Source organism: Equus caballus, chromosome 19 (genome assembly GCF_041296265.1).
Source record: "Equus caballus isolate H_3958 breed thoroughbred chromosome 19, TB-T2T, whole genome shotgun sequence".
NCBI classification, from domain to species: Eukaryota; Metazoa; Chordata; class Mammalia; order Perissodactyla; family Equidae; genus Equus; species Equus caballus.
In genome coordinates, this window is record NC_091702.1 from 66352072 (window position 1) to 66379196 (window position 27125).

Below are 27125 nucleotides of genomic sequence, written 5' to 3' on the forward strand. Positions count from 1 at the left end.
GGATACAGGCTCGTGTTCAAGTTTTGATGTAACTTTATTTTTTTTAAACTCTAGAATAGGTGGATGTGACCTATTGTATATCTGTATCTTGATTTTTATTTTTTAGGAATTGTTTGTTTTTCATAATATGTGTTTTATTTTTTTCTTCCGCTAAAAATTTGTTCTATGTTAGAACATCAATAATCTATCCCACGTTTATTGAGAAAACTGCCCAGCTCAACTAATTTCTTGAGGAAGTGTGTCTTGCTTATGAATTATCAGAAGACAATCAAGCACTAGGCTTGTCTCTCCCTCCCCAGTCCTCGCCCTTGTGCATGGCGGGTGTGCACGCAGGAGTGGTGTCAAACGTGCTGGGCGGGCAGATCAGTGTCGTCATCAGTAAGGGAATCCCGTACTACGAGAGTTCTCTGGCCAACAACGTCACGTCTGTGGTGTGAGTATCTGCGCTGTTCCTAATACGCGTGCCGGGCGGGCTGGGGTGGGGCTCGTTAGCGCCCCGCGATCTCACTGCGGATGGCATTTGGGAAATGATGTTTGTGCGGCCAGCACTCGCATTGCAGGTGCTCAGTGTCCGAGCGTATTGAAGGTTACATCTCAGCCTGTCTGTCAAAAACGTCATTTGGAAGAGTGGTTTGTTTCTTTCTTCTTTTCTAAGTGTTGGAAAAAAACTGGAATAAGAGTCTAGAAGTTTACTGCCAAATTCTCGCTTCATTTTGAAGATGAGAAGCCATAGCTACTCTGTTCCTTACAGCCTCTGTGACCTGGATGGATCAGATAGCTGAAATACTTTCAACGTAAACTAAGTTTTGACCTAAATCAGAAGTAGTTTTGTTATGAATCCCTTTGATCCCAAGAGAATGTTTTAAGAATGTGTTTTCCGGTGTCTGTGTGTTCCACTGTTGGACGTGACTTAGACATCGAAAGCAGGGGAGGTTGGAGCGCTGAGCGGAGATGCAGTCCTCCTGGTCGTCTTCGTGGCTCTTGCCCCTTGAGATGCCTCAGCATTGCAGACAGTGCTGAGCCCATTGTGAGCAGTTTCTTTGAGGCATGAGGCCACTTTCCGTTCAGAAGGCAGGCACGTGACCGGCACCCAGGACAGTAGGAAGCAGGAGTAGGCATGTTGTGAAGGACCAGCCTGCAGATATTGTCTGCATTATGGGCCATGTGTCTCTGTCACTTACTCTTTTCATTTTGTTACGACTCTGCCTTAACCACGTAGCTCCCTGGGCATGCAGAGCAGGCCCTGCGTGGGCTGTTGTGTGCCCGTCCTGATGGAGTCGGCTACCATCCCTCTCACGGTCTTCCGCACGCTTTCTGCAGATCCTTTCAGTCCTTCCCTGTGCTTCCGTGGGAGAGGATTTTTTTTGTATGTGAATTCGCTCTTTTATATTCAAAAAAAATTAGGACAGGCTGAGTCCAGTTGTAATGGTTTGGGTGCTGTGCTCACAGCAGGATTGTGCCCCGATGACTCAGTCCCTCCAAGTTCCTTAGAGCCTGTGACCTGCGTGAGGTGGGCTCCTCGCTGTCCGCGCCTTCTCCCCGCTGCACCTGTTCCACACGTCACCTTGAAACCTAAGCACACAGCTGCTTTTAGCTCTGCAGCTCGTCGTCTGGGACGTGCTGCTTTTCTGCACCAGACGCAGTCTCCCTATGGTAGCAGCTTTTCCTCTCTTTGCCCAGGGAGCTCGAGCCTCGTTCTCTGAGAGTTACGCCTTTCAGTGTACTTTCCCCAGAAGCCACACGAAAGTATTAGGAATCAGTTTATTGCCTGAAAAAGAAATAAAATAAGTACATATTAAAGGTTATGTGGACACATTAGCACAATTGTATATGAAACTGGGAACTAGAGACTTGTAGAGAAAGTTGTTTATGCTGATTTCAGAAGTTGCTTTGCTTAGAAGTGAGACTTTTTTGCTAGGAACAACATCAATTGTAATATATAGGCAGAGAGTTTTCTTAGTTCTTTGTATGGTAAAATAAACACAACAGAAAAAGTGTTACTGATATAAATCTGGGGAAGCCATGTGTTACGTGAGTGTCACCAAAAAACCTTTCTCTCTTTCAGGGGACACTTATCTACAAGTCTTTTTACATTTAAGACCAGTGGTAAGCCTTTCATGGACTTTATAACTCTGTAATTTGCGTAATAGTCAGTATTTCTTGCACACTGGTGTCAGGCACACACTGTTTTGCCCTTTCTCATGTAGGTGTCACAATAACACTGTGAGGGCAGATGAGTGTTTAGTAATATAACAAATGAAGTCAACGGGAGGTCTGACTTTAAGAGGGAGAAGTTTCTTAGAACAGGTGATTTTGAACTTGTGTGAAGAAGTAGTGAATTCCTTTGACAGAACACGTTCACTGGGAGCCTCCTCTCGCCTCTCAGGCCCGTTCTGGGGTGGCCAGACCGCAGTGAGCACAACACACAGTCCTGCCTCCAGGGCTTGCAGTCGGAGTGACAGATTGCCAGTAAACAGTGAATAACTAGATTATTGCTCATAGTGTCATAGAAGAAAAATAAAGCAAGAATATTGTAGAGAAATAAAGCAAGAAGGCGAGGCAGTGCAGGAGGGACCCGTGGAGGGAGGGCAGCCTCGTGGAGAATGTGGCCTCTGAGCAGACACCTGGAGGACGTGCGGGTGGCATCTGGCAGAGGGTCATGCATCTCCTTTAAACTAACAGTTATTGCTCATGGACACATACATACGTTTCCTGACGAGACCCAGAGACCTAGACCCAAGAAACACGTGCCTGATGTTGAAATCTCTCTATTACAATGTGTCATTAGCGTAGTGTGTGCTAATTAAAGGTACGAGAGAAAGCTTGCGATGAGCAGGTTTATCCAGGTTGTGAATTTATAGCTGGAAGCACATTGCTTTCTTCTTTGATTCAGGGTGTTATGGAACACTGGGGATGGAATCTGGTGTGATAGCTGATGCACAGATCACGGCGTCGTCTGTGCTGGAGTGGACTGACCACACAGGCCAAGAGAACAGTTGGAAACCCGCAAAGGCCCGGCTGAAGAAGCCAGGACCTCCTTGGGCTGCACTTGCCACTGACGAGTACCAGTGGTTACAAGTCGACCTGAACAAGGAGAAGAAGATAACAGGTAAGAGACACAACCTTCTAGAGCAACGTGTGACATGGATTCTGTTTGGAAAGCTGCTGACATCTAAGATTTTTCTTTCTTTCTTTTTTTTTTTGAGGAAGATTAGCTCTGAGCTAATGTCTGTCGCCAATCCTTCTCTTTTTGCTGAGGAAGACTGGCCCTGAGCTAACATCTGTGCCCATCTTCCTCCACTTTATATGTGGAATGCCTGCCACAGCATGGCTTGCCAAGTGGTATGCAGGTCCACACCAGGATCCAAATGGGTGAATCGCGGGCTGCCAAAGCGGAACGCGTGAACTTAACTGCTGTGCCCCTGGGCCTACCCCCGTCTAAGATTTTTATAGAAAATTAGGTCACTGCAGATTTAATTCTATGGTTTTGTTTTCTTTGTTGGTGTTAATATTAATGAAGATGCTTTTATAAGAAACATGACAGGGCAGAGGAGTTGGTATCGGATTCTTGTTAGCTTCCCTTTTCATTGTACTAAGATTCTTTCAAGGCACTGCTTCAGTAAAGGGATCTTGAGACATCTGGAATAACCATCCTCTTACAGTCATTATGAGAAATTTAAGTCCAAGAAGTCCCCTTTAAGTGCTATAAAAAATATTTCATATGTGCTGAATATAAATATAAGTATTTAGAGCAGTTTAGCAAATGGTTTGAATAATTGGTTGGGATTGGTTTTGTTAAGATTTGTTTTGCTTTGGTACTGAAAACAATCGTCTTTAATCTGTTCGTTCCCAGAAGATCATTCTTACTCAGTAGGTGAAATGTATTTTCTAAGGACACACTCGCAGGCTGCAGGATAGAGTAGTCCTTTCCCATGTGCACCCGTCTTTCTCCTCTCACCAGGGGGCAGCCGAGGATCTGAGGAAGCCTTGCTCCTAGATGTGGTCGTGCACCACAGGCAGAGTGCTGGCACGGGGCATCTTAGGTGTTTGTCCTGCAGTGTTTCTGCTGAACAGACTCCGAGATCAGACGTGGGCACTAATGAAAGCACCTCTCACTCCCCAGGCATCGTCACCACCGGCTCCACCATGGTGGAGCATAATTACTATGTGTCGGCCTACAGAGTTCTCTACAGTGACGATGGGCAGAGATGGACCGTGTACAGGGAGCCTGGTGTCGAGCAGGATAAGGTAAAAGGATTAACGAAATGTTTTGAAAAAACATTTTAAAAAATGACCCTTTGCCAAAAGTCACAGAAGCTGTCCTGTGTAAGAGATGTGAAAGTGCAGTATCCGTTGGTCTTACTCTGCCCTCTTCTGGTTATTTTAGGCAGTGTTAGCTATTGGCCCTACCCTTCTAACTATGGTTAGGAAATTCTCAGTGTGTCTGGGTCCCTTTTGGTGGTGTGAGGGTAAGTACTTTCCTGACTTTCTTTTACTACATTTTTAACTCAGTTGTTTAGATACTTTATTAAGAAATCTGAAAATGAACTTATAATTCCTTGTCTTTAAAAAGCTTCTCTTGGGGCCAGCCCTGTGGCCAAGTGGTTAAGTTCACACGCTCCGTTTCAGCGGCCCAGGGTTTTGCTGGTTCGGATCCTGGGTGTGGACATGGCACTGCTCATCAGGCCATGCTGAGGTGGCGTCCCACACAGCACAACCAGAGGCAATCACAGCTAGGATATACAGCTGTGTACTGGGGGGCTTTGGGGAGACGAAGAAGAAGAAAAATATATTGAAAAGCTTTTCTTAACATCCACAGAATGATAGAGAGCCTAGTTTATTCCCAAATTTCTACCCCGTAGTAGGCAAGGGAGACGAAAGAACGAAAGACATAAATGCTTTAAATTATAGGATGTTCTAGACTTGAAGGCCATTTCAGGGTCACCTCACCAATTCTGTCTTAGAAAACTTCCATTTTTCCTACCTGAAGAATTTTCTTAACTTCTATGGTAATTACAAAATTATTGTTTTAGTTAGCAAAAAACAACGATGCTGGAAGTGCCAGATCAGATGACAAGTAGCGAGGAGGCAGAGGGGGCTGCCATCTAGCTGCTTGTCACCTTCTCCTGGGCGCCCAGCCCCTGACCCACCACAGAGGTCTTGTACCTGGGGCAGTGCCTGTCCCCACAGTGGGTAGCTGCCTCTCCTCTAGAATTGGAGTTATGGCACATTTTTTCAATAAAACTTTCCTGTGGATTTTGTTTCAGTGAGAGGATACTATTGGTTCTCTGTCAGATGTATGATTTGCTAATAGAGCTTCAGTTACCACTTTTCTCATCTGTTTGGAAACCTCCAGGCGCCCCTATAATCTCTTGTGTGGGTCAAAACTCTCCTGCTGCTATGTCAGGCCTGCCTTCCTCTCTTCTGCCAGTTCCACTGGGCCTCGTGCCCAGGGAGCCCCCCCAACAGAGCACAGAGCCGTACTATCTCATGTTCATCTTCTGATTAACGCCCCAGACTCGACCACTTTTTACTCCTGGCACATCCATGTTTATGTTCATAATATTTATTATACTTGTGGAACATAGTTAATTTTTTGAAATTATAAAAATTATCCATGCTTGTGTTATAAAAACGTCTAACAACATTTAATGGTATTTCTGAAAAAGACTTTTTTTGCTTCGGTTTTGAAAGATAATGTCACTGGGTATAGAATTCCTAGGTTGACAGTGTTTTTCTTCCAGCACTTTAACCATGCTGGTCCGTTGTTTTCAGTGGGAATTCTGCCATCATTCTTATCTTTGTTCTTCAACATGTGATGTGTCTATTTTTTCCTTGGCTACTTTTAAGATTCTCTTTTTGCTGTTTGATTATGACGTGCCTTTGTGTGGTTGTCTTTGTGTTTCTTCTGCTTGGGTTCTTTGAGCTTCTTGGCTTTGTGGGTTATAATTTGCATCAAATTTGGAAAACTGTAGGACGCGTCTTCAGGTATGTCACCTTCTCAATTCTAATTACAAGAATACTGTGGCCTTGAAGATGCCTCACAGTTCACTGATGCTCTGTTCTGTTTTTCCCCCAAATCTTTCTCTGTGTTCTAGTTTGGAAAATTTCTGTTGTTTTATCTTCAAGTTCATTAATCTATTTGCACTGTCTAATCTGCTGTTAATCCTGTCCACTGTATTTTTATCTCCAATATCGTATTTTCTACCTCTAGATTTTCAGTTTTGGGCTTTTAAAGTTTCTTCCATGTCACTCTTTAACATGCTCATACTTTTCTTACCTCTAAAACATGTGGAGTATATAATAGCCCTTTTAATGCTCTTATCTACTAATTCTACCTACTAATGTGTTGTATCTGGGTCTTTTTGTATTGATTGGTATTATGGGTCATATTTGACATGCCCGGGAATTTCTGATTGGTTGCCAGACATGGTGAACCTTACGTTGTTTGGTGCTGGTTTTTGTTTTTATTGTTACTCCTTTAGTATTTTTGAGCTTTATGCTGGGGTGCAGTTGGGTTACTTGGGGATCATTTGATCTTTTCAAGGCTTGCATTTTGACTCTGCTGGGCAGGACCTGAGCAACCTTCACCTGCCGTTCCCATGCTGAGACACTGCTGCTCTGAGTCCTTGGCCCGAGGTCCCCTGTGTTAGGCGGTTTCTCCATCTGTCGGCCGTGTGAGCTGAGCCCAGCACTGTGTGGCTCTGAGAATTGTGCTCGTGGCTCCTTCCCCTGGTTCTTTTCCCATCCACAGATGCTTCTGTAGGAGCAGCCGAAGATTTAAGGAGAAATGCCTGCAGATCCTAAAAGTCTCTCTCTGTCAGTCCTCTTCTGTACTCCGCTCTGCCCTGTGAATTCTAGCTGCCTTAGCCTCTCAGTCTCTGAGCTCTGTCTCCTCAATTCAGTGAGACCACGGGCGCTCTTCAGCCAGTACTGGGGCACCAGAAAGGCTCGCCTTATTTGCTTCCCTCTCACAGGGATTATTGTCCTGTGCTGCCTGTTGTCCAGTGTCTGCAAACCATTGGTTCACACATTTTACTCGAGTTTTCAGTGTTTAAGGAGAAGGGTAAATCTAGTCCTTCCTAGTCTATCATGGATTGAAGCAGAAGTCCTTCCACTGAATTACATGAAATAACAATCTTTTGCCTCATGTCAGCCCATCTGCTCCCTGCTCTGCCCCCAGCACAGGGGTAGTGGGTGTATTCATCTCATGCCCTTTCCAGCCTGCACACGTGCATGAGCACATACGCACAGGCCGAGACAGGCTTCATTTTTGTTTTCAGAAAGTGGGAATGTATGTACAACTTGTTTTCATGATATATTGCTTTTTAATGGTATGCCATATTTGTGGAGGTATTACCCAAAAATTTAGGTTCCTTGAGAGTGGGAACTTTGTCTTCCATTTTACCCTCATGACATGTGCAGACCTCCCTAAATGCGGGGGTTCATAATAAATACTAACAGGTTAAATATAACAAGTCTTTTTTACTTGGTTTTTCTGAAATCTTTCTCGTTTGCATTCTTTATAAAAATGAGACTGCAATATGGAGTAAGGTCTCAGGGAAAGGTTTTATGTCCTCAAATGATGTTCAGTTATTGTTCCTGTTCCAGTAATATAATAGATGGCAAATAATTGCCTTCATTTTATTTCAGAGTAATATCTGAGGAAATGGTGGAAGCTTACTAGTTTGGAGGTTAAGGTAACTTCAAAACTCTTAGAAAATGAGGGATATTAACACATCTCAGAAGTTTATAATCTAATGCCATGTGAATTAGCCAGGAGGAAAATAGCTATAATATTGGGAAATGACTTGATTTGAGGAGTTAGGCATTTACTTGCTCTCAGTTAACTGAGAAAAAGCAAGCCCCTTTGACTTGAGGCAGCTGTCTTCTCATTAATGGTCATTAGAAACGACCTTGGTGATTTGGCCAAAGGAATGAGGAGGTCTCTTTTTTGCCTAGTGGAGCCCTGTACTTAAGTCAGCAGACATGGTTCCAGTCAGGGCCCCGTCACGACCGGCTGTGTGGTCCGCTTACATCCCTCAAGCTGCAGTATGCTGGGTTCTGCCTGTTTCCTGGGGTTGTCATGAAGAGCATCTAGGTAATCATATGAAAATGCTTTGTAAATAACTGAGCTGCTGCAGTGTAAGGTACTATCCTCATTTGCTTGAAATAGTCGAGGGAATGAGATAGTCACTTGAAATCATATTTTTACCTAAGGATTATTCATGTAATTCATTTCTTGCTGTTCAGCTACAATCAGTATATTAGGCAGGGAACAGTGTCACTTTTCTGGTTGAAATAGCAACAAAAAATGAAAACGGATGCTGTGGGAACTGCGTTTATGTAGTTTCTCCAGTAGGTGGGGGTCTGTGTCTGTTAGGAGTTTGTTAGTGTATGTTCTCTTTGTTTATGAGAGTCAAGTTATGAAAAGTGCACAGTAAAGCATTTCCTCTGAGGCCTCAGATGTTCAATCATGCTTTACTGTGAAATAAAACTAATATATTTAAATACTTGGTGTGCCCCAGCACCAGAGTTACTAATGTTTTAATGCCATACACTGTCTCAGTGCAGTCGACACCGTCTTCCCAAATCGCCACCTTAGCACTCTGGTCGTGTTCAAATCAGCTGAAAGTCCTTTTCATATTCAGTATTTTCCTTTGCATATTTTTGATGAAGGATGTGCAGCTTCTTAGTCGCTTTTCCAAATTATGATTCATTTACCCTCTTAGAAAGTTCTCCTCATGGTCATACTTTGCAGGTCTCATTTAAAGCCCAAAGCCAAACACAAGTCATGATTCAGTGGAGCAGCGTAGCCCTGACCTCTGCTGATGTAAAGTACCGATTTTTTGTTGTTTTTTAAAGATATTTCAAGGAAACAAAGATTATCACCAGGATGTGCGTAATAACTTTTTGCCACCAATTATTGCACGTTTTATCAGAGTGAATCCTACCCAGTGGCAGCAGAAAATTGCCATGAAAATGGAGCTCCTTGGATGTCAGTTTATTCCTAAAGGTAAAGCAACAGCACATTGGCTATGTCGTTTTCAGTGAATTAATTAAAAATGACTGTTCTCAGAGAGAGTTGTTTGTAATAATGTGTGTTTAACCTCTAATTACAGTATCTTCTTGAAGGGATTTTCAAAAGAAATAGTTATCCTGTTAAAAAGTTAGACATCAAAATGAGTTCCAAATTGCTGCTGAAGAGAGCATCGCTGATAGCAGCTCCCTGAGCCTGCTTTCCAGATCCAGTCCCCGTCTTAGTTCCTCCCAGCTCTCGTGTCGCGTCGTGCTTGTGTCACGGGAGCGCCGATGACTGGAACAGTAACCTCAGTCTAGGTGCCTTTCCTGGGAGTAAATTAAAAGTGGGAAGAACTTCCTTCCATCTTATATATAATATTTCAGCACTTTGTTTACCGTTGTCTCCCCAGGAGCTACTGTAGCGCCTGGCACATATGGGCCCTCCGTAAACGTTATTAGATGAATCGAACCAGTAGTGTATCCAATTGTGATGACACTTCTCTAGCTTCAGAGTCAGCATCATCAGCCTCCCCATTCTCCTTCCTAAGAAGAGTATTTTTAGACAATTTAGTTATTTAAAAATTCAGAAATCTCAGTATATTTGTCCATTTAATGCAGAGCATATTTATTCTTCTGACATATTTCTGTCTGAGATTCAAAACTACAATGCAGAATTAAGTATTCTAGGAAGCGTTAAAGACATGTAAAGTTACTATTTTTAACTATGATTTTTATAAGCAAAATGTGTAAACTTCTCTAAACCATTTTTTAAGGTCGTCCTCCCAAATTCACTCAGCCTCCACCTCCTTGGAACAGCAACGACCTCAAAAGCACTACAGCCCCTCCAAAGGTAGCCAAAGGTATGCCTGCCCCCACCGGGGCAGCATGACGCTCCCTGGATTTGTGGTATAACTTTCCATAAACACATAAAAGCATTATAAAATAACTTTATCTTCATCAAGTTGGTGTAGATAAAAGAATAAAGAGTTTTTAAAACTTTTTTCAAGGTCGTGCCCCCAAATTCACTCAGCCGCTACAGCCTCGCAGCAGCCACGAATTCCCTGCACAGACAGAGCAGACGACCGCCACGCCTGACATCAGGAACACCACCGTGACCCCGCACGGGACCAAAGGTCTGCAAACCCAGGAACGCCACCTGGCACGCGGCAGAGTTTTATTTTATCTTTAACTTAAGTTTTCAGGAACATTTCCAGCCTTTAAACCTTTAGTTTCTTTTCCTGTAACTCTGTTTTTTTGAAGAATAGCAAAAAATTTGATTTCCTTCCTTGGGGAAAAACTGGCTGCCTTGTCTCAGTTCTGTTCTTTGGGGCCGTGGGGACTAGGCCTTTAGATATTCGGAGACGGGTGCTCTGCTCTCCGCCTCCTCTTGCAATTTTTCTCCCTATACAGCTAAACACGTGGAGTCTCAGGCTTAGAAATATTTCTAGAAATAACTAAAACCATAACAGGAAACAAACTTTTTTTCTGATTACATATTAATTTGCTGGTTACAGAACTTGGTAGCACAAAGGGATTAGGAAAAGAAACAGAAGTTTTGGTGAAAACTAATACTTTTTAAAAAATAATATGTTCATAAAAATACTTCAGTCTCTTTTTAAATTGTTTCCAATTTTTCTTCAGATTATAAATATAATTGTATTAGAATGTACTTTCAGATTTTGTTAATGATAAGTAAGATGTTAACATGTACAAAACATAGTAGTACCTTTGATTTTACTAGTTGTTAAAAAACAACATTTCAGTTGAATTCAGGAAAAAAGCCTCAGTGTCATAGAGGAACTACTTTCAGTGTTGGCAGATAGAAAATCCCACTAATGTTCAGGACAGTGCAGAGAAGAGAAAGCACTTCATTAGAGAGCCTGGTGCCACAGAAACTGTCGTCTTTCTCATTTTCTGAAAATCTGCCTGGGAGCAGATAACTTCCTCCAACTTCCCACGTTGGTTTCTTCCCCGCGTCTAAAGCATTTCCAGACGGCCCGGTTTCTTTCTCCTGCTTCCGGGAAAGCTGGAGAGAAGAAGGCTGCGTGGGGGCGGGAGACCTCAGGCCCGGCAGGGAGCTCTCCCCGGGCTGCAGAGGCCGTGTCCTTGGGCAGGATCCCAGGCCAGATGCCTGGAAGAAAGAGTAGTCATTTAAAACTCGTGCTCATCTTAAAATCCGATCGTAGAATCTCAGTGTCAAGACTGAAGGTGTCCGTACAGCATCTTCTCCAGAGCGAGGATCCCTGTAAGCTTAGAAAGAGTCACAGGGAGTGTGCAGGTCTCAGTGAAGACCCCTGGCTCCTTTCCTCTGGGATGGCGGTGTGTATGCTTTCCTTACTTTTTGAACCTAAACAGATGTTTTCATGCCTCTGATTAAATCAAACTGTATCCATCTGAACCTGATTGTCTCTCCAGTTTCACAGATCTTAGGGATTAAGCACACTTTACTTCTCTAAATTCTTAGTGCTTTCTAGCCTGAGTCACGATTTCTGTTTTATGCACTTCTCCCTTCTCCATTTTTATATCCAGGCTGAAAGGGCTGCTGGAGAGCATCAAGTGCTGGTCAGGTTTGTGCCCCTGTAACTTCCAGATCCTCCTTCAGCGGGGCCCTCAGCACTGGCCAGCCGCTTTCTGTTCCCCTGGTTAGCTCTTCTGTCTGTTCTCAGCAGTAGCTATTGGAAACTTTCGCTGTGTTTCAAACCCTTGACCCAGAGATCTTCACTCACTCTCAGTTACATCTTCAACCTCACACAGAAAGTAGAAGCCATTCAAAGGAAATTCCCATGTTGTGGAGCCTACAGACACACTTGTGCCCTCCTTCCATCCATCCAGCTTCTCAGAGGCTGCATGTCATTGACCATCCTTCTCCTCTCCTGCACATTCTCTTCCCCTCCTTTGGGTATGATTATCAGGAGGCAGTGAGATGCTGTGTCAGGCCATCGCAGGGTCTGGCGCTGAGCCTGTGGTAGATAGCAGCAGATGCTCATGGCAGCATCCTCAGAGCCAAGAAGAGGGGTTGACAGGTGAAGAAAGAAACTGATGTCGCAAATGACCTTAAGCAGAGCATTTTCTGCATCTGGGCCCAGGATTCCTTATCTGTGGCATGGTGGGATTCAGCGGGGGATTCAGTGATCTGCATGCCCCTGGGGCTCCAGCATTGCGTTACTTTCTGCCCTCTTCAGTCACATTTGCAGTCAGCTTTCTGTACCTAACACTACATTGTTACTTTCCCATATCTATAAATATTTTGCCATCATTTTGCAACATCACTTCCGGTTGCTGGATGATATTTTACTGGAAGGAGGATACCATGATTTTACTCATTCTCTTTCATTGTTGGGCATTTGGATTATTTCTAGTTTTTAACTCTTCTGCAGATACAGAAGTAAACATCTTTAAATGTCATCTTGATTTTTTCCTAAGAATAAATTCTACATATGGAACTGCCAATTAATATGTTTTTATACATATTGCCCCCAAAGGCTAAACAGAAAGATATCAATTTATATTCTCATGAAAATACCTGTTTCCTGATATCCTCTTCAAGAATTAGTTGTTCTTTTAAATATCTGCCAATTTGATAAGTAAAAACAGCCTCTTGTTTTAATTTCTGTTTCTCTGATTAGTAGTGAGGTGAACATATTTAATGGGCACTTGTGTTTTTAACGTAATAGAAGGTGTTTCATTCATCTCTGCTGACTTTTCTTTTGTTTGTTCTTGACTTATAAATTCTGTAATATGTTAATTATATTAACCCTTTATCACAGATGCAGAAAATATTTTCCCAGTTTATCATCTGTCTTTCAGTTTGTTCTGGTGATTCAAAAATATACAAGGGTGGAGCACATAGTGTGACAACTTCCATGTGTCTGTGATAGCTTCTGCAGGTGCCAGCTCATGCCCAGTCCATTTCATAAATGTTTATAGTATTTTTTGAGATAGAAGTGATGATATGGTTAATGTTCATTCTTTTCCTTCATGATTTCTGCCTTTGGTATTAATGTTCTTTTTTCTTTAAATTTCAGATGTCGCCTTGGCCGCAGTCCTTGTCCCAGTGTTGGTCATGGTTCTCACCACGCTCATCCTCATTTTAGTGTGTGCCTGGCATTGGAGGAACAGGTGAGTCCACGACTAGTTCTCCTGATTGATCCCAGAGGGGATGTTTCCAAATGTGAAGCAGAAACTAAATATAGAAGATAAACTATGATTCGTCTCTTTGTGATGGAAAGTTAAGATAGTCATTAGAATAAAAAAGCACAGGTTTTGGAAGCTAGCCCCCGGGCCTAGTGGTTAAGTTGGGCACGCTCTAATTCAGTGGCCTGGGTTCGGTTCCCAGGCACAGACCTACACCACTCGTCAGTGGCCATGCTCTTGTGGCAACCCACATACAAAGTAGAGGAAGACTGGCACAGATGTTAGCTCAGCGACAATCTTCCTCAGCAAAAAAACCCCCAAAAAGCACAGGTTTCTTCTTCGTTTCCATAAAAGATGAGTAAGTTAATTCCACAGTCAGTTACTGAGCATCTTTAGCATATCAAATTCTGCATTACACACTAGGATGTATACCTTAATAAGACATATAATAGGTGCTCAGTAACATTTACTGGAAGAATGAGACACAACGCCTATTGTGTTTAGCAGGGTTGACTGACACAAAATAAGAAACTCTAGTATGGCCAGATGAGTTATTATGCAGTGCTGGGAAACAGACGTGAGAGCCACGAGAGTGACCCAAAATCTGTTCTTCGGGAGAGAGTGATCCTCAAGTTTGACATGTTTTGCCTTAAAGAAGGAGTTGGATTTGGCAGAGAGGGGAAGGAAGAGAATGGCCCAGACTGAGGGGTTGCTCGGGGGAAGCACAGGGGTGCGGGGCCAGGACGGCTTCCTGGGGGAGGGGGTTCGATCTCGTGCTGCGGGTGGGGAGGCCGTTGAGGAGTGGTGGTGGTCAGTGCTGCGGATAGATGGCGGCGCTTCTGGAGGGTGGACTGAAGAGGAGCGACCGAGAGTCCCGAGGTGAGTGAGGAGGCGCTGAGGCCGTGCAGGCACGTGGCAGGGACGCCAGGAGGGGGCGCTGGCCGCTCGGGGAGGAGGGGCACCTAGGATGGCCTGGAGTTTCGGGCGTGTGCACGAGACCAGCAGCGTGTCATGAGTCGAGACAGCAGAACAGGAGGGACAGGCTAGTGCGGGAGAATGGCGGTTTGTGGAGCCATTCAGCAGATATCTGCGCTCCCCCCTGTGCCGAGTGTGGAGCCCCCAGGTTTAGGGAAGGCGAGGGGTGTCTTGCCTGGCCCCGCCCACACGGCACGCGCCCCGGGGGCTGAGGAGGCCGAGGAGCGCGGTCCTGCACTCGGGTGGGCGCCGCGGGCGGAGCGGGACCCGCAAGTCAGCACGAGGGCGGTGGGGAAAGGGGCTCGGGGCTGTCGGACGGTCCGGGGAGGGGCGGCCAGCAGGCTCTCGGGGCGCTGGACAGCAGCAGGTGACGAGGAGAGCACAGCAACAACTAATTTTTCTAGAAAATTAAGTGCTGATTTTAGGCATTATTCTGAATTCTTCACATGTTTTAGCTCAATTAATCCTCACAACAGCCTCTGAAGCAGGTATTGCTGTAAATCCCATTTTACAGAAGAAGGTGAGACAGCATCAATCCCTTGCCCCAGGTCACCAGCCAGGACCGGCAGAGGGGGCTTCGAGCCGTGCTGTTACCGCTGCCCGCCTGAGCCTGCGGTCGGACAGTCAGTCCTCGGGTCTGAGCCCCGCTGGGAACAGCACAGGCCGAGGGGAGGACACGGGAGGAGAGCTGCGGCCTGAGGTCGGGGGCAGGGTTGGGGGAGGCTTGTTTAAGGGGCCTGTGGAAGCTCAGACCCCACGAGGCAGGTGGAATATACGCCTTTCAGGACAGAAGGTCTGAGCCGCAGAACTGAAGGGCCTTCTCAGGACGCCCGTGCAACTGCTGCCAGCTGGCTCTGTCACGAGGCGTGGAGGAGGAGAGGCCAGCCAGGGGCTGTGGAAGTAGCTGAGAGAGAAAAATCCTAATACAAACAGGGGCTGTGGAAGTGGCTGAGAGAGAAGAATCCTAATACAAACAGCTGCAGCTTACTGATCCTGAACCCATGCCAGCTGCTCCCAGCACTTCACACGCAGGGGGCCAGTGACCTGACCTCTGTCACCGGAGGGTCAGAATATAAAATCCTTGATGGTACAACCCCTCGCCAATACTCAGGCCATTAAATTTGTTGTCTTAGCCACATAGAGCATCTATCTGCCATTTAGAAAAGATGACTGATTTCCTTTCATTTTTAACTGTTATGATTAGAGGATTTGGGGGGAGAAAAGTGCTTAATTAATAAACTAGCATCATATTATTTCTTTTCCATTCCAGTTTTGATGAACAGCCCCAGCCCGTCCATCTCTTCCACAAATTTTACATTATAATTTACTTTGAAATAAAGAGATGTTGTATCTTCAGTACAGTCAAACTTTAAAATGAGGAAGCTTTTAATATCAATAACAAAAACATAGTCTTATGCTGGAGAAGAGTGTTTCCAAGGAGGAAAAGACATACCCTGGGCTCTTTGAGAAAGTGACATTCATGGTCTTGAGCAAACCACATAACCGTCCTGTCCTCATTTATACATAGAACCTGCTTTGTTTTTAGCTTGCGAAACATTAATTTTAATTAATTTACATCCCTGACTCAGAAAATGCCCTTTCACGTGCTTGTTTTCCTCTTTGTAACGGGCTCTTGGCAGGTGGTAATTCTTCCTGGAGGAGGGAGGGCCCTGGGGAGGGGCTCCCTCACTGCACGCTGGCTCTCGCCTCCCGGGCCCGGGCGTCCTCTTCTCCCTGCACCACCTGTCACTGTCAGTGCCAGTGTTGACTTATCCTATGTGGTTGGAGGAATTAAGTCCGTGCAATTAAGTGTACGTGACTCTTTAAACTTCTCTGGGGCAGAGGACCGTAGAAGAAAAGCAGCAAGTTGGAAAAAATAACTCAGAAAAAAATGTGGGTTTTTTTTTGTTCTACGAACTTTGTGTGTCAACTGATTTGAGAAATTTGTATTTGAAACCAAAACAGACCTGACACGATTTCCCTGTGATATCCCACATGTCAGGGCTGGGTCTTTGATCTGCTTGGGTCTTTTTATCTACACTTATCCTTTTTTATTCCTTTATGCCTCTGAGTGGGAAATAGTTGGGTAACAAGGTGACTGTCTCAGGAAACAGTTGAATGTTTATCGAGAGTCCAGAATTTACGAGCCTCGGCAGTGGCTTGAAAGTCAAGTGAAGTGGAGGACCCCCCGGGTGGCTCAGCGCGTGGTCGTGTGGACTGCTGACGAATCATTAACTGTGGGGTTTATCCTGCAATCCCACGGCTTCCTTACTATGAATTCACTCTATTGGCTAACTTTTTTTTCTGTATTTTTCCAGAAAGAAGAAAACCGAAGGCACCTATGGTTTACCTTCCTGGGACCGGGCAGGTAGCTCTTGGCTTTGCATCTCTTTGCATCAGCGGGAAGTCCCTCCCCTGCAGGTGGCAGTAGTGAAAGGAAAGTCATTTCCAGGCCACGTACATTCCCCAGCACTGTCGGAGAAATGGTTTCCTCTTCTTTTCTAATCATTCTTACTTTTCTGTAAAATCTCTCCTAGTCAGTCAGTAAAGGATGGAAAGTTAGAACTTCTCCTAACGCTTGCTCTGTGCTTTTTCCTCTGGAGCCCTTGTCTGGCTTGTCTCGTGTATCTGTTTATCTTGAGGAGACCAGCTAGCTTCCTGTGTGGCCCATGTGAACACCGTGAGAGGCAAGGATTGCCGTCTTGATGACACTGTGCACGTTCCTCTGCGTGGGTTTTTACCACTTGGGGTCGAGCAGTTCAGGAGTCACGGAGGTCTGCCATGATGAGTGGCCATCTTCTGCAGTCCTGCTCTCTGGGGCAGGTGGCACCACAGGCCCCCTCAGGGTCTCCCACTTCCCAGTCTCGCTACTGGAATGACTGTTAGGAGCCGAGAGGGTTCACTGCGGTGACTGATAGAAGAGAGCAGTGGTGGGGGCGGATCACACGCTGCTGGCTCCCCAGGGGATCTTGGGAAGTATCTTTTGAGAAAAACATATTGAAAACCACCACTACAACAGACAGACTGTATCTGGCTGCTCTATAATAGCAGATTTGCTGTGTGTGTGCTTTTGATAGAGATTTCTACCACGTTCCACTTTGCACTGGCTGTTCTAGCAAAGCAAAAAATGAGCTTGAACAACTTCAGGAACTAGAAGAAGAAGAGCAAACTAAACCCAGTGCCACCAGGAGGATGGAAACAGTAAGGATGAGAGAAGAGAGAAAGGAAATCAAGAAGAGAAGAATAAGGAAAATTAATGAAACCAAAAGTTGGTTCTTCAAAAAGATAAAAAAAGACAGACCTTTAGCTAGATGGACAGAGAAAAAGAGAAGGCTCACGTTACCAAAATCAGAAATGAAAGTATGAGGATATTACTACTGATTCTACAGAAATAAAAAGGATTATAAGAGTACTGTAAACAATTATATGCTAAAAAAAATGGATAACCTAGATGAAATTGGATAAATTAGATAAATTTGGATAAATTCCTAGAAATGCAAAATCTACCAAGACTCAATCACAAAGAAATAGAAAATATGGGACTGGCCCTATGGCCAAGTGATTAAGTTCATGCGCTCCACTTCGGTGGCCCAGGGTTTTGCTGGTTTGGACCCTGGGTGTGGACATGGCACTATTCATCAGGCCACGCTAAGGCGGCGTCCCACATAGCATAACCAGAGACACTCACAACTAGAATATACAGTGTTCTGGGGGGCTTTGGGGAGAAGGAGAAGAAGAAGAAAAAAAAGAAGATTGGCAACAGTTGTTAGCTTAGGTGCCAATCTTTAAAAAAAGAAAGAAAGAAAGAAATAGAAAATCTGAACAGACCTCTAACTAGTGAGGAGATTGACTCAGGAATCAAAAATCTCCCAACAAAGAAAAGTCCTGGACCTGCTGGCTTCTCTGGTAAGTTCTATCAAACATTTACTTAAAAGACTCCACAAAAACACTGTTAGAATAAATGAATTCAGCAAAGTAGCAGGATGCAGAGTCAAAATACAAAAATCATTTGCATTTCTATACACAAACAACAGGCAATCTCAAAAGGAGGTTATAAGAACAATCCTATTTACAATAGCGTCAAAAAGAAAATATTTAGAAATTAATTCAACCAAGGAGGTGAACAACTTGTACAATGAAAACTACAAAATGCTGTTGAAAGAAATTAAAGGAGACATAAACTAATGGAAACACATCCCACATTCATGGATTGGAAGACCTAATGTTGTTAATGGCAGCGCCACCCAAAGCGGTCTACAGATTCAGTGCAATCCCTGTCAAAAGCCCAAAGACAGTTTTTGCAGAAATAGAAAAACCATCCTAAAAATCATATGGAATTTCAAGGGACCCTGAATAGCCAAAACAATCTTGAAAAAGAACAAAATTGGAAGACTCACACTCCCTGATTTCAAAACTTACTACAAAGCTACAGTAATCAAAACAGTGTGATGGTGGCATAGACAGACATATAGACCAATGGCATAGAATAGAAAGCCCAGAAATAAACCCTCAGAAATATGACCAAATGATTCTTGACAAGGGTGTCAAGACCATTCATTGGGAAAAAGACATTTCAAGAAACAGTGCTGGGAAAACACATGCAAAAGAATGAAGTTGGACCCTTACCTAACACCACATTCAAAAATTAAGTCAAAATGGATCAAGGACCAAGATGTAAGACCTAAAACAATAAAACTCTTAGAAGAAAACATAGGACAGCAGCTTCGTGATGTTGGATTTGGCAGTGATTTCTTGGATATGACACCAAATGCACAGATAATAAAAGAAAGAACAAATTGGACTTCATGAAAATTTAAAAATTTGTGCATCAAAAGGCATTATCCAGAGAGTGAAAAAGCAACCCATGGAATGGGAGAAAATACTTGAAAATCACATATCTGATAAGGGATTAATATCCAAAATATGTAGAGAACTTCTTAAAAAACTCAACAAAAAAAACCCAATTGAATAGACATTTCTCTGAAGAAGATACACAAATGGCCAATAAGCATGTGAAAAAATGCTCAACATCACTAATCTTGAGGGAAATGCAAGTCAAAACTACAGTGAGATATCACCTCACACCCATTAGGATGGCTCATATCAAAGGAACAGAAAACAAATGTTGTCAGTGACGTGAGGAAATTGCAACCCTCGTGCGCTTTTGGTGGGAATGTAAAATGGTACAACTGTTGTGGAAAACAGTATGGCAGTTCCTCAGAAAACTAAACATAGAGCCACCATACAATCCAGCAATTCTCCTTCTGGGTATATACCCAAAAGAATTGAAAGCAGGGTCTCTAAAAGATTTGTACACCCATGTTCATGGCAGCATTATTCACAGTAGATAAAACATGGAAGCAACTCGTGTCCATCAACTGATAAATAGATAAGCAAAATGTGGCATATACATTCAGTGGAATATTATTCAGCCTTAAAAAGGAAGGAAATTCTGCAATATGCTGCAACATGGATGGACCTTGAGGACGTCATACTAAATGAAAGAAGTCAGTCACAAAAAGACAAATACTGTATGATTTCACTTACATGAGGAACCTGGAGGAGTCAAATCCATAGAGACAGAGAGTAGAATGGTGGCTGCCAGGGGCTGGGGGCGGGGGGAATGGGGAGTTGTAGTTTAATGGGGACAGGGTTTCAGTTTTGCAAGATGAAAAGAGTTCTGGAGACGGACGGTGGTGCCTGCACAGCAGTGTGAATGTGCTTAATACCACTGATGTGTACACTTAAAAATGGTTAAGATGGTAAGTTGTACGTGTATTTTACCACAATAAGAAAAAGGCAAAGCTTGAACATAAAGGCTAATTTGTATAGAAATTTGTTATAGAAATAGCTTAAATGCAACAGGATTTCTCCCTTAACCCCGTTAGCAGTGCCGGCGTCGCTTGTGCTGACCGGTCTCTTGCCCCCGTCCCACTGCAGGCTGGTGGAAGGGAATGAAGCAGTTTCTCCCCGCCAAGGCGCTGGAGCCGGAGGAGACCCCGGTGCACTACAGCAGCAGCGAGGTGGCCCACCTGAGCCCCAGGGAGGTCCCCACAGCGCTGCAGGCCGACTCTGCAGGTGAGCGCCACACGGGCTTCGCTGGGCGCGGTGGGGTCTTCAGTAGCTTTTGTTTTTCTCACGTGTAGGAGATGAGCTCTTTTCAAAAGGTAGAACCACTTGTTAAAAGACCTTGAGAGAGTCATTTCTGGGTCTTAGAGGTTCTGGCCGTAAACCTCGGGGCATTTTATTTTTGCGGGGGGGCTTGGGAGTATTAAAAGAAGAGCAGGAAAGAGCGGAGCCTTGCAGTGTTTATCCTGTTAACCTAGTACTTATTTATTTTAAATATTTCCTAATACTTAAAAAAAAAATGTATAAAGTTATTTTCCAAGACACATATTGTTCCAATAATGGAATATTTCTTTTCCAATGAAATAGTATCTATAAATCTGAAGAACATACACCAACACTGTTTCTGCAGAATTGCCTGAATGAGGCTTTCTGGCATATTAACTTATGAGTGTGAGACACAAGCTGACATCTTCAATTTTAATTTGCGAAGTTGGTTCCTGCAGGGAAATGCATGCTTCTGTGTCGCCCACGACACAGTGCTCTGAAGAAGCCTTTGTCTTGCTGTAGGCTGCGGCTGCCGCCCTCAGCGGCACGACCCCTGTGTTGACCGATCCTGTCCTGTTGTGTGTGTTTTGCGATATCCACAGAGTATGCGCAGCCGCTTGTGGGAGGGATTGTGGGTGCCCTTCATCAGAGGTCCACCTTTAAACCAGAAGAACGGAAGGAAGCAGGCTACGCAGACCTCGATCCTTACAATGCCCCGGTGCAGGAAGTTTATCATGCCTACGCAGAACCGCTTCCAGTCACGGGGCCTGAGTATGCCACCCCCATCGTTGTGGATATGTCGGGGCACCCCACAGCTGCGGTCACCCTGCCCTCCACGTCCACTTTCAAAGCTGCGGGGAACCAGGCTCCCCCCGGAGTGGGGACGTACAACACTCTTCTCTGCAGGACTGACAGCTGCTCCTCAGCCCGGGCCCAGTATGACACCCCAAAGGCCGGGCCGCCGGGTCCGCGTGCCGCAGACGAGTTGGTGTACCAGGTGCCACAGAGCACGCAGGAGGGGGCAGGAGCAGGGAGGGGTGGCGAAGGCGATGTTTTTAAAGAAATCCTTTGAACACGATGCTGCATTTTACAAAGCGTTGTTTTAAAGCACAGGGCCTTTCTTGCGTTAGTGGTAGTAACGTGTAGAACGTGTTACGTGTCTGTCACAGATGTGTTGGGGAAATGTGATGACCGAGGTACAGGAAACTACTAATCTTGCCATCTTGCTTTAAAAGCGTTATTGTGGCAGTACTGCTTGCCTGTTAAATTTTGAACATCCTGTTTACTACTACTGTAAAACACTATTTTTAATACAGAAAAAGCTTCCTACTATGCACTTCAAAGAAATTGAAATCACTGAGAGTATTTATTACCAGTGCTGCAGGTACATTAATGAACTCGAGACAGCTCTAAGTCTGACTGGCAGTAATGCATGGTACTGTTCTCGAAATGTCTGATGGCTTGAAGCTCTGCTCTGTTTGTGAAAGGTAGGTACTACCATGATTTCCTCTTCTATCCCTGGATTTTTTTTTTTTAATACTTAGTGATACAATCATTGTTTTGACTGCCATCCTACACATAGCCATTTTCCCTTAGGAGGACCTATCGCTGAGAATTCTGGCTTGCAATGAGCAGTGATTGATTTTTCACTTTTTGACACTCTTAAGAGCTTTAGCACTCATGGTACAGGACTGGTCTCATCTGTGCTTGTCCCGCGTGGGGCCCATGCTTGTGTTTATAAAACGTTGTTTTCTCAGTGGGTAGTATTTGCTTTATCAACCTCGTGAATTCAGGTCTCCTCCTGTCTTTAAGTACTTCTCTGTGTGGAAACGGGAACCACTTCAGTTTAGAAAGCTCTGGGGGAGGTTCTCTCCCTCCCCCAACTTTATCTGCACTGGGATGTTTCCGAGGAGAGTTGTGAAAAGTCGGGGGTTCTAGGTGAACACCATAAACAAGACCCGCTCCTGTTTATTACAGTGAAAGGCAAAATCGTTCCTCAGAAGTCATATAAATCACCCTGAAAACAAGTAACCAGAATTTACCCTCTTTGGTTTCATAGATAGATTTTTCTTTGAATCTCAAGGTACTTGATTAATTTTAGTCACATTAAAAAATATTTTTTAATTTCAGTTTTCCACGGTAAACTGTTACAAGAAATAGAAATGCAGCCTGTGTTCCTCAGCTGCGCATGAGGGGTCCGGGTGGTGGAGGCAGGTGTCATTCTTTCTTTCTCACCTAGACCACAGCTGGTGGGTGGAGCCTCCGCTGGGCTTGCCCAGAACTCAGGCTAGATGGGTGGAATAGAAACCGTCTGCAGTTTACTAGCCTGTAGTGTGAAAGCCATCTTAAAACATCTTTAAACTGGCGAGATGGTATGAGAAGCTGACCATACGATTAAAACGTATAAATGCCTTCTTCTGTAAACCTTGGTCTGTAGACTTGATGTTGAAATGTGCTCTGCCATCAGGTCCTAGTTCTTTTCTTTTGGCCTGTGCCACCAGATTGTCGTTGCCAGAATTCGCTACACTTGACTAAAGATGCATGGTGTTCATTCTGCTTGCTTCCGTGAGTGTTATAACTGTTTATTTCTGCAGCCTCCCTGCCTTCTGCTTGTATGATTTTGGTCTTATTTTCATTTGCTTTTCTTCTCCCAACCAACTTTGAGGCATAATTTTATTCTGAAAAACCAATACCTATTTTGTTTCAAAATACTTGAAACAAGAGGGACAGATGTTGAACTTGTAATAAAACATATATGAGCGTGTAAGCACATGTATTAATGTAGTCATCCCCTTTCCAGTGGGAAGAGAGTAAACCAGTTGCTTTATTTTTTTATTCACCCTTAGCACACAGAAAATATGCTTTCCCTCAAATCATGTGCCTGTTTGAAGCTTTAAGAGAGATGATTTCAGTAGCTACTTCATTTTCCCAAAGATGTTTGCTCTAGTTGTGTAATTGTGTGCACCTGATTGTTTTTCCCAGCAAACTGTTTGAGAGGCCAGTGTTTTCTTAAGAATGATGCATGTTTTAAGACTTGATTCAGCTTGCCACTGTGCTGTCCTTAAACTACCAATGATTTTTACAAAACCTAGTTTTTACTACTTTTATGTATTTTACTTTCCAAGTGAAGAGCTGAGCCTGATAGAAAGGGTTGTTCTTGTTTTGTACTTTTTCTTTTAGTCCATTTGTTTTCATAGTAGAGTTCTGGGGTTTTTTACTACGTTTATATGTCTGATACATGTACAGCTTTGGAGACAATCAAGTAACAACTGAAAATGTGAAAGTAACCATTTTTTACAAAATTCCTTTGAATTTTTATACTTTGAAACATGTAAAAGACTTAAGTCACTGTGGTTTATTGGATTAAATTTTCCTGTTAATTATAAAAATAGACAGCAGTGCAGCAAATGTGGCCCTTACAGGTTGCATAAAATCACACTGACTTCGCTGTTACTTGATCTTAGGAACTAGCACAGTTTAAGATAAGATATTGTGAATGCTGATTTATATTTTATTAACAGCTATAAATCTAAATAGATCCTAGTGTATGTGCAGGGTCTAGTCCAATTATTTAAGTTCCTGTTTCACTATTTGCACTTTGCATTGAACAGTGGGTTTATTCGCTGATGAAACGGTTCGAGTAGAGAATTTATACAGTAACTGAAATTACAACGTTGTGTATACACTTGCCCTCCCCCTAAGGAGGGAGCAGAAAATGAGCTCATCTAAATACGAACATGGCCGTAATTCCCTGGAAAGTGATAAAGCTTGAACTTCACTGTCAGTTGGAGAGCAAGAGGGCTGCTGAAACACCATGTCCGATGATACAGTTAGAAAGAACCAGCAGATTATGTGGGACAGTGAAAGCTTTTTAAACCCTCTTGAGAGAAATCCAGGAAGCTCTACCTAAAAAAATTACCTGTTAGGTCTGTCTTTCGTTCTGAGCTTGAAGTCCCTGAACTGCAAAATCTAACGAAGAGTTGGATGGTTATTAAAACACTTTTTAGGTCACCTGTGGCACCACTTCTCGTTTAATCCAACTTGTGCCTAGTTTCTTCTTCATCTCCTCCTCCTCCTTTTTTGGCACTGGGAAAGGTGAAAACAAACCTGTATTGCAACACGTGTTGGAAATGAAAACAGTGCGAGTGGCGCGAGAGGCTCCCAGAATGTACTTTTCTTACCTCGGCACGTACTGTAGTCACTTGGTATCTGTATATGTGGCTAGAATTTAGATTGTATAAATAGATTTTAATGTGTTTTTAATAAATTGTAAATATGTGTCTTGCTCAGACTTTTTCTTTCTTTTTGGCTTAAATAAAACCATCTTGAGGTTTGTAGCCTTTTCTCATACTACACAAAATGCCAGATTCCTCAGTTGTCAGAAGTGTTATGGCCAATATTATAGTCCTTACAGTAACATTTGAAAACACCATCGGTTTTTGACTTCTTTTGAAGCCTGAATTACTTTACATCAGAACTGGATTCAGCGGCCAGACTGCAGCCTGTGGCTGACGGTCCCTGAGCTCGTGTGGGCTCCAGGCTGCACCTACCTTTTCCCGCCAAGTTACTAAAGAATCAAATGGAAGTGGGGTGCTGTGCAAGCATGTGCTGGTATGAACAGAACACAGTCCACACTGAATGTCTAGATCAGCCAGTTTTCTCCTCCTTACACTGCTTTTAAGTATTTCATTGATTTCTGTTTCTCTCTAGTAGTTCCCGCTTTACACTCGCGCGCGCGCGCGCGCGCGCGAGAGAGAGAGAGAGAGAGAGAGAGAGAGAGAGAGAGAGAGAGAGAGAGAGAGATAGAGAGGGAGGGAGGGAGGGGGGAGGGAGAGAGGGAGAGAGGGAGGGAGGGAGGGGGGAGGGAGAGAGGGAGGGAGGGAGGGGGGAGGGAGGGAGGGAGGGGGGAGGGAGGGAGGGAGGGAGGGAGGGAGGCTGGTGGGTTCAGGAACGCCATCAGGGTTTCCCAGTGAGGATGATTGTTCACAAGGTACAGTTCCTTCTACTTATACGTCTTCTGAGAGCCTTTAATTCCATCCTCCTTAGAACTTCCACTGTTCTCTTCCTTTCTCCTTCACCCCGCACCCCCCCTCCCATCGCCTTCTGTTATAGTAAAGTGGGAAGAGAGACCAGCTCAGAACGTGTGTGGGACTGGCTCGGCTGCGTCCCTCCCACAGGCTCCTTCTGGGGGGCACCTAGAGGGCGAGGTGAGCCTTCCACATGAAGATGCGATCATGTACACAGTTGAGCTTTTCGTATGAAAATATGATTTAAATCCAAAAACAGCTTGAGTATTCTTAAGAGTTTACTTTGTCTTTATTTTTCCTATTTAATTCAAATAGTAAACTTTCAAAATTTAATTAATAAACTGGGCAAAAAAATCATGTTTAAGAATTTTCCCCTTCTTGAGTTTACCGAGCTCAGCTTCTTTGTATAAACTTTTTTCTTTCTTTAAAATAATGCAGTCACCAGACATTAGTAATTGCATTCTTTGGTTATTTACTCATCCAGAATTTCATGTTTAGCCTATTTCCTTCAACTTAAACACCATCTTCATTCTACCAAATTACTCAATCATGGTTTGCTTAATTGCAGGAAAAAAGCTTAACTAAACTAGTATGATCTTAGATTTCCCTAACCATCCACTGTATTCAGGGCTGGTTTAAGATTCAAATCCAATTCCTCAGGGAGAACAAAAAGGATTTCAGCAGTCGTCCAGATATCCGCTTGAAGTGGCTCATTTGCACATCCAGGCACAGCCACGTGCCAGCCCCCCAATTTACAGCAGCCAAATACACCACTCAAAATGTCATGTCATATTCAGAATTTGTTGTGGTAAACTAAAACCCCTTATTAGGAAGTCACCTCCCTTCAAAAGTCAAAGACAGACTAACCATTAAAAAGATGTTTAAAAACACCTCAGAAAACCAGCTTATTTTAAAAACAATGTAATCAAAACTTTACTTATTTCCCTGATAACTAAACAGCTTGATTTTCATAAATTAAATATATTCACAGAAATTAAGCCGGTGGTTATGAATGACCAGGCAGCAACAGACTTAATGTACATAATTTTTTGATGAGTGCATCCAACACATTTAAAAATAAACTAAAAATTGCAGTATAAAAATAAAACTAATACTGTTAGCATCATCTTCTGAGTCTGTAGGGTCAATCTTGAGTGAGGTTGATTACAAAGTTTTTTTCTATAATGTCCTTCAAAAAGAGCTGCTCTGCAGTCAAATTGTGATAGCTGCTCTAAAGAAGAAAAATAAAGCACAGTCAGCATCTGTCCCGCTCAGAACAAGGACAGCAGCAGCAGCGCGTGCGCGGTCTCTCAAAAGCTCTGAATAAGAAACTCAGTAACAAGGGGCAGGGAGTTTCAACTCTGTTCCCTTTCTGATTTCTTTTTCTTTGTTCATTCTTTTGCCAGAGCTTTCCCTAAAGCCCCTTCTTTCCACTTAAACCGTGACATAAGGCTCCCCCACCTTGTCCCCTGGTCTGCTGAATCATGGTGTAAATCTAGACCAAAAGTGGAAGTCAGAACAGGTGGATCACTTTAACAAAAGCAGCACCCAGTGCTCGTAATAGACAAGAAGTCAGCCTGGAGGTAAGAAACCACCGTAAAGCATGCTCAGTTTAAGAAGTATTTAAAAAATAATTCTGTTCCACTGATGGATATCCTAATTTTCCTCAGGAAGTTGTTGTAACCTTCTATTCCTTAGATGAGGTGAGAAATCCCACAAGAGCTACAGGAAAGATTAGGGCTGAGGAGAAAGGAGCCTGGACTCTGCCCCAAGCACCCATCTCTTGAGCCACTCAGTGTATCTTACATGGCGGGTGTGAGGGGCAGAAAGACAGTGTTAAGCTCCAACCTGAAT

At 43.7% G+C, this 27125-nt stretch overlaps 2 protein-coding genes across 51 annotated transcripts in view; one reads left to right on the forward strand and one right to left on the reverse strand.

Moving 5' to 3' along the window:
* The window catches only part of DCBLD2 (discoidin, CUB and LCCL domain containing 2), an 80487-nt gene extending 55952 nt beyond the window's left edge, over positions 1-24535 (forward strand). For all 3 annotated transcript variants that reach the window (XM_023623934.2, XM_070243915.1, XM_070243916.1), the window contains 11 exons: positions 300-433; positions 2066-2106; positions 2894-3109; positions 4124-4248; positions 8866-9016; positions 9795-9881; positions 10029-10154; positions 13047-13140; positions 16449-16498; positions 20071-20208; positions 20847-24535. In XM_023623934.2, the coding sequence (XP_023479702.1) occupies positions 300-433; positions 2066-2106; positions 2894-3109; positions 4124-4248; positions 8866-9016; positions 9795-9881; positions 10029-10154; positions 13047-13140; positions 16449-16498; positions 20071-20208; positions 20847-21316 (1632 nt within the window). In that variant the 3' untranslated portion in view covers positions 21317-24535. The remainder of the gene's footprint in view (positions 1-299; positions 434-2065; positions 2107-2893; positions 3110-4123; positions 4249-8865; positions 9017-9794; positions 9882-10028; positions 10155-13046; positions 13141-16448; positions 16499-20070; positions 20209-20846) is intronic.
* Positions 11-27125, reverse strand: part of ST3GAL6 (ST3 beta-galactoside alpha-2,3-sialyltransferase 6) — an 85410-nt gene continuing 58295 nt past the window's right edge. For 23 of the 48 annotated variants that reach the window (XR_011429342.1, XR_011429340.1, XR_011429338.1 and 20 more), the window contains one exon: positions 25537-26502. Coding sequence is in view for 33 of the 48 variants with exons in the window: in XM_070243932.1 (XP_070100033.1) it covers positions 26416-26502 (87 nt within the window). In the remaining 15 variants the exon portion in view is untranslated. Of the gene's footprint in view, positions 1769-25536; positions 26503-27125 lie in introns of those variants that run through there. The other 25 variants (XR_011429344.1, XR_011429345.1, XM_023623950.2 and 22 more) reach the window with 5 other exon arrangements.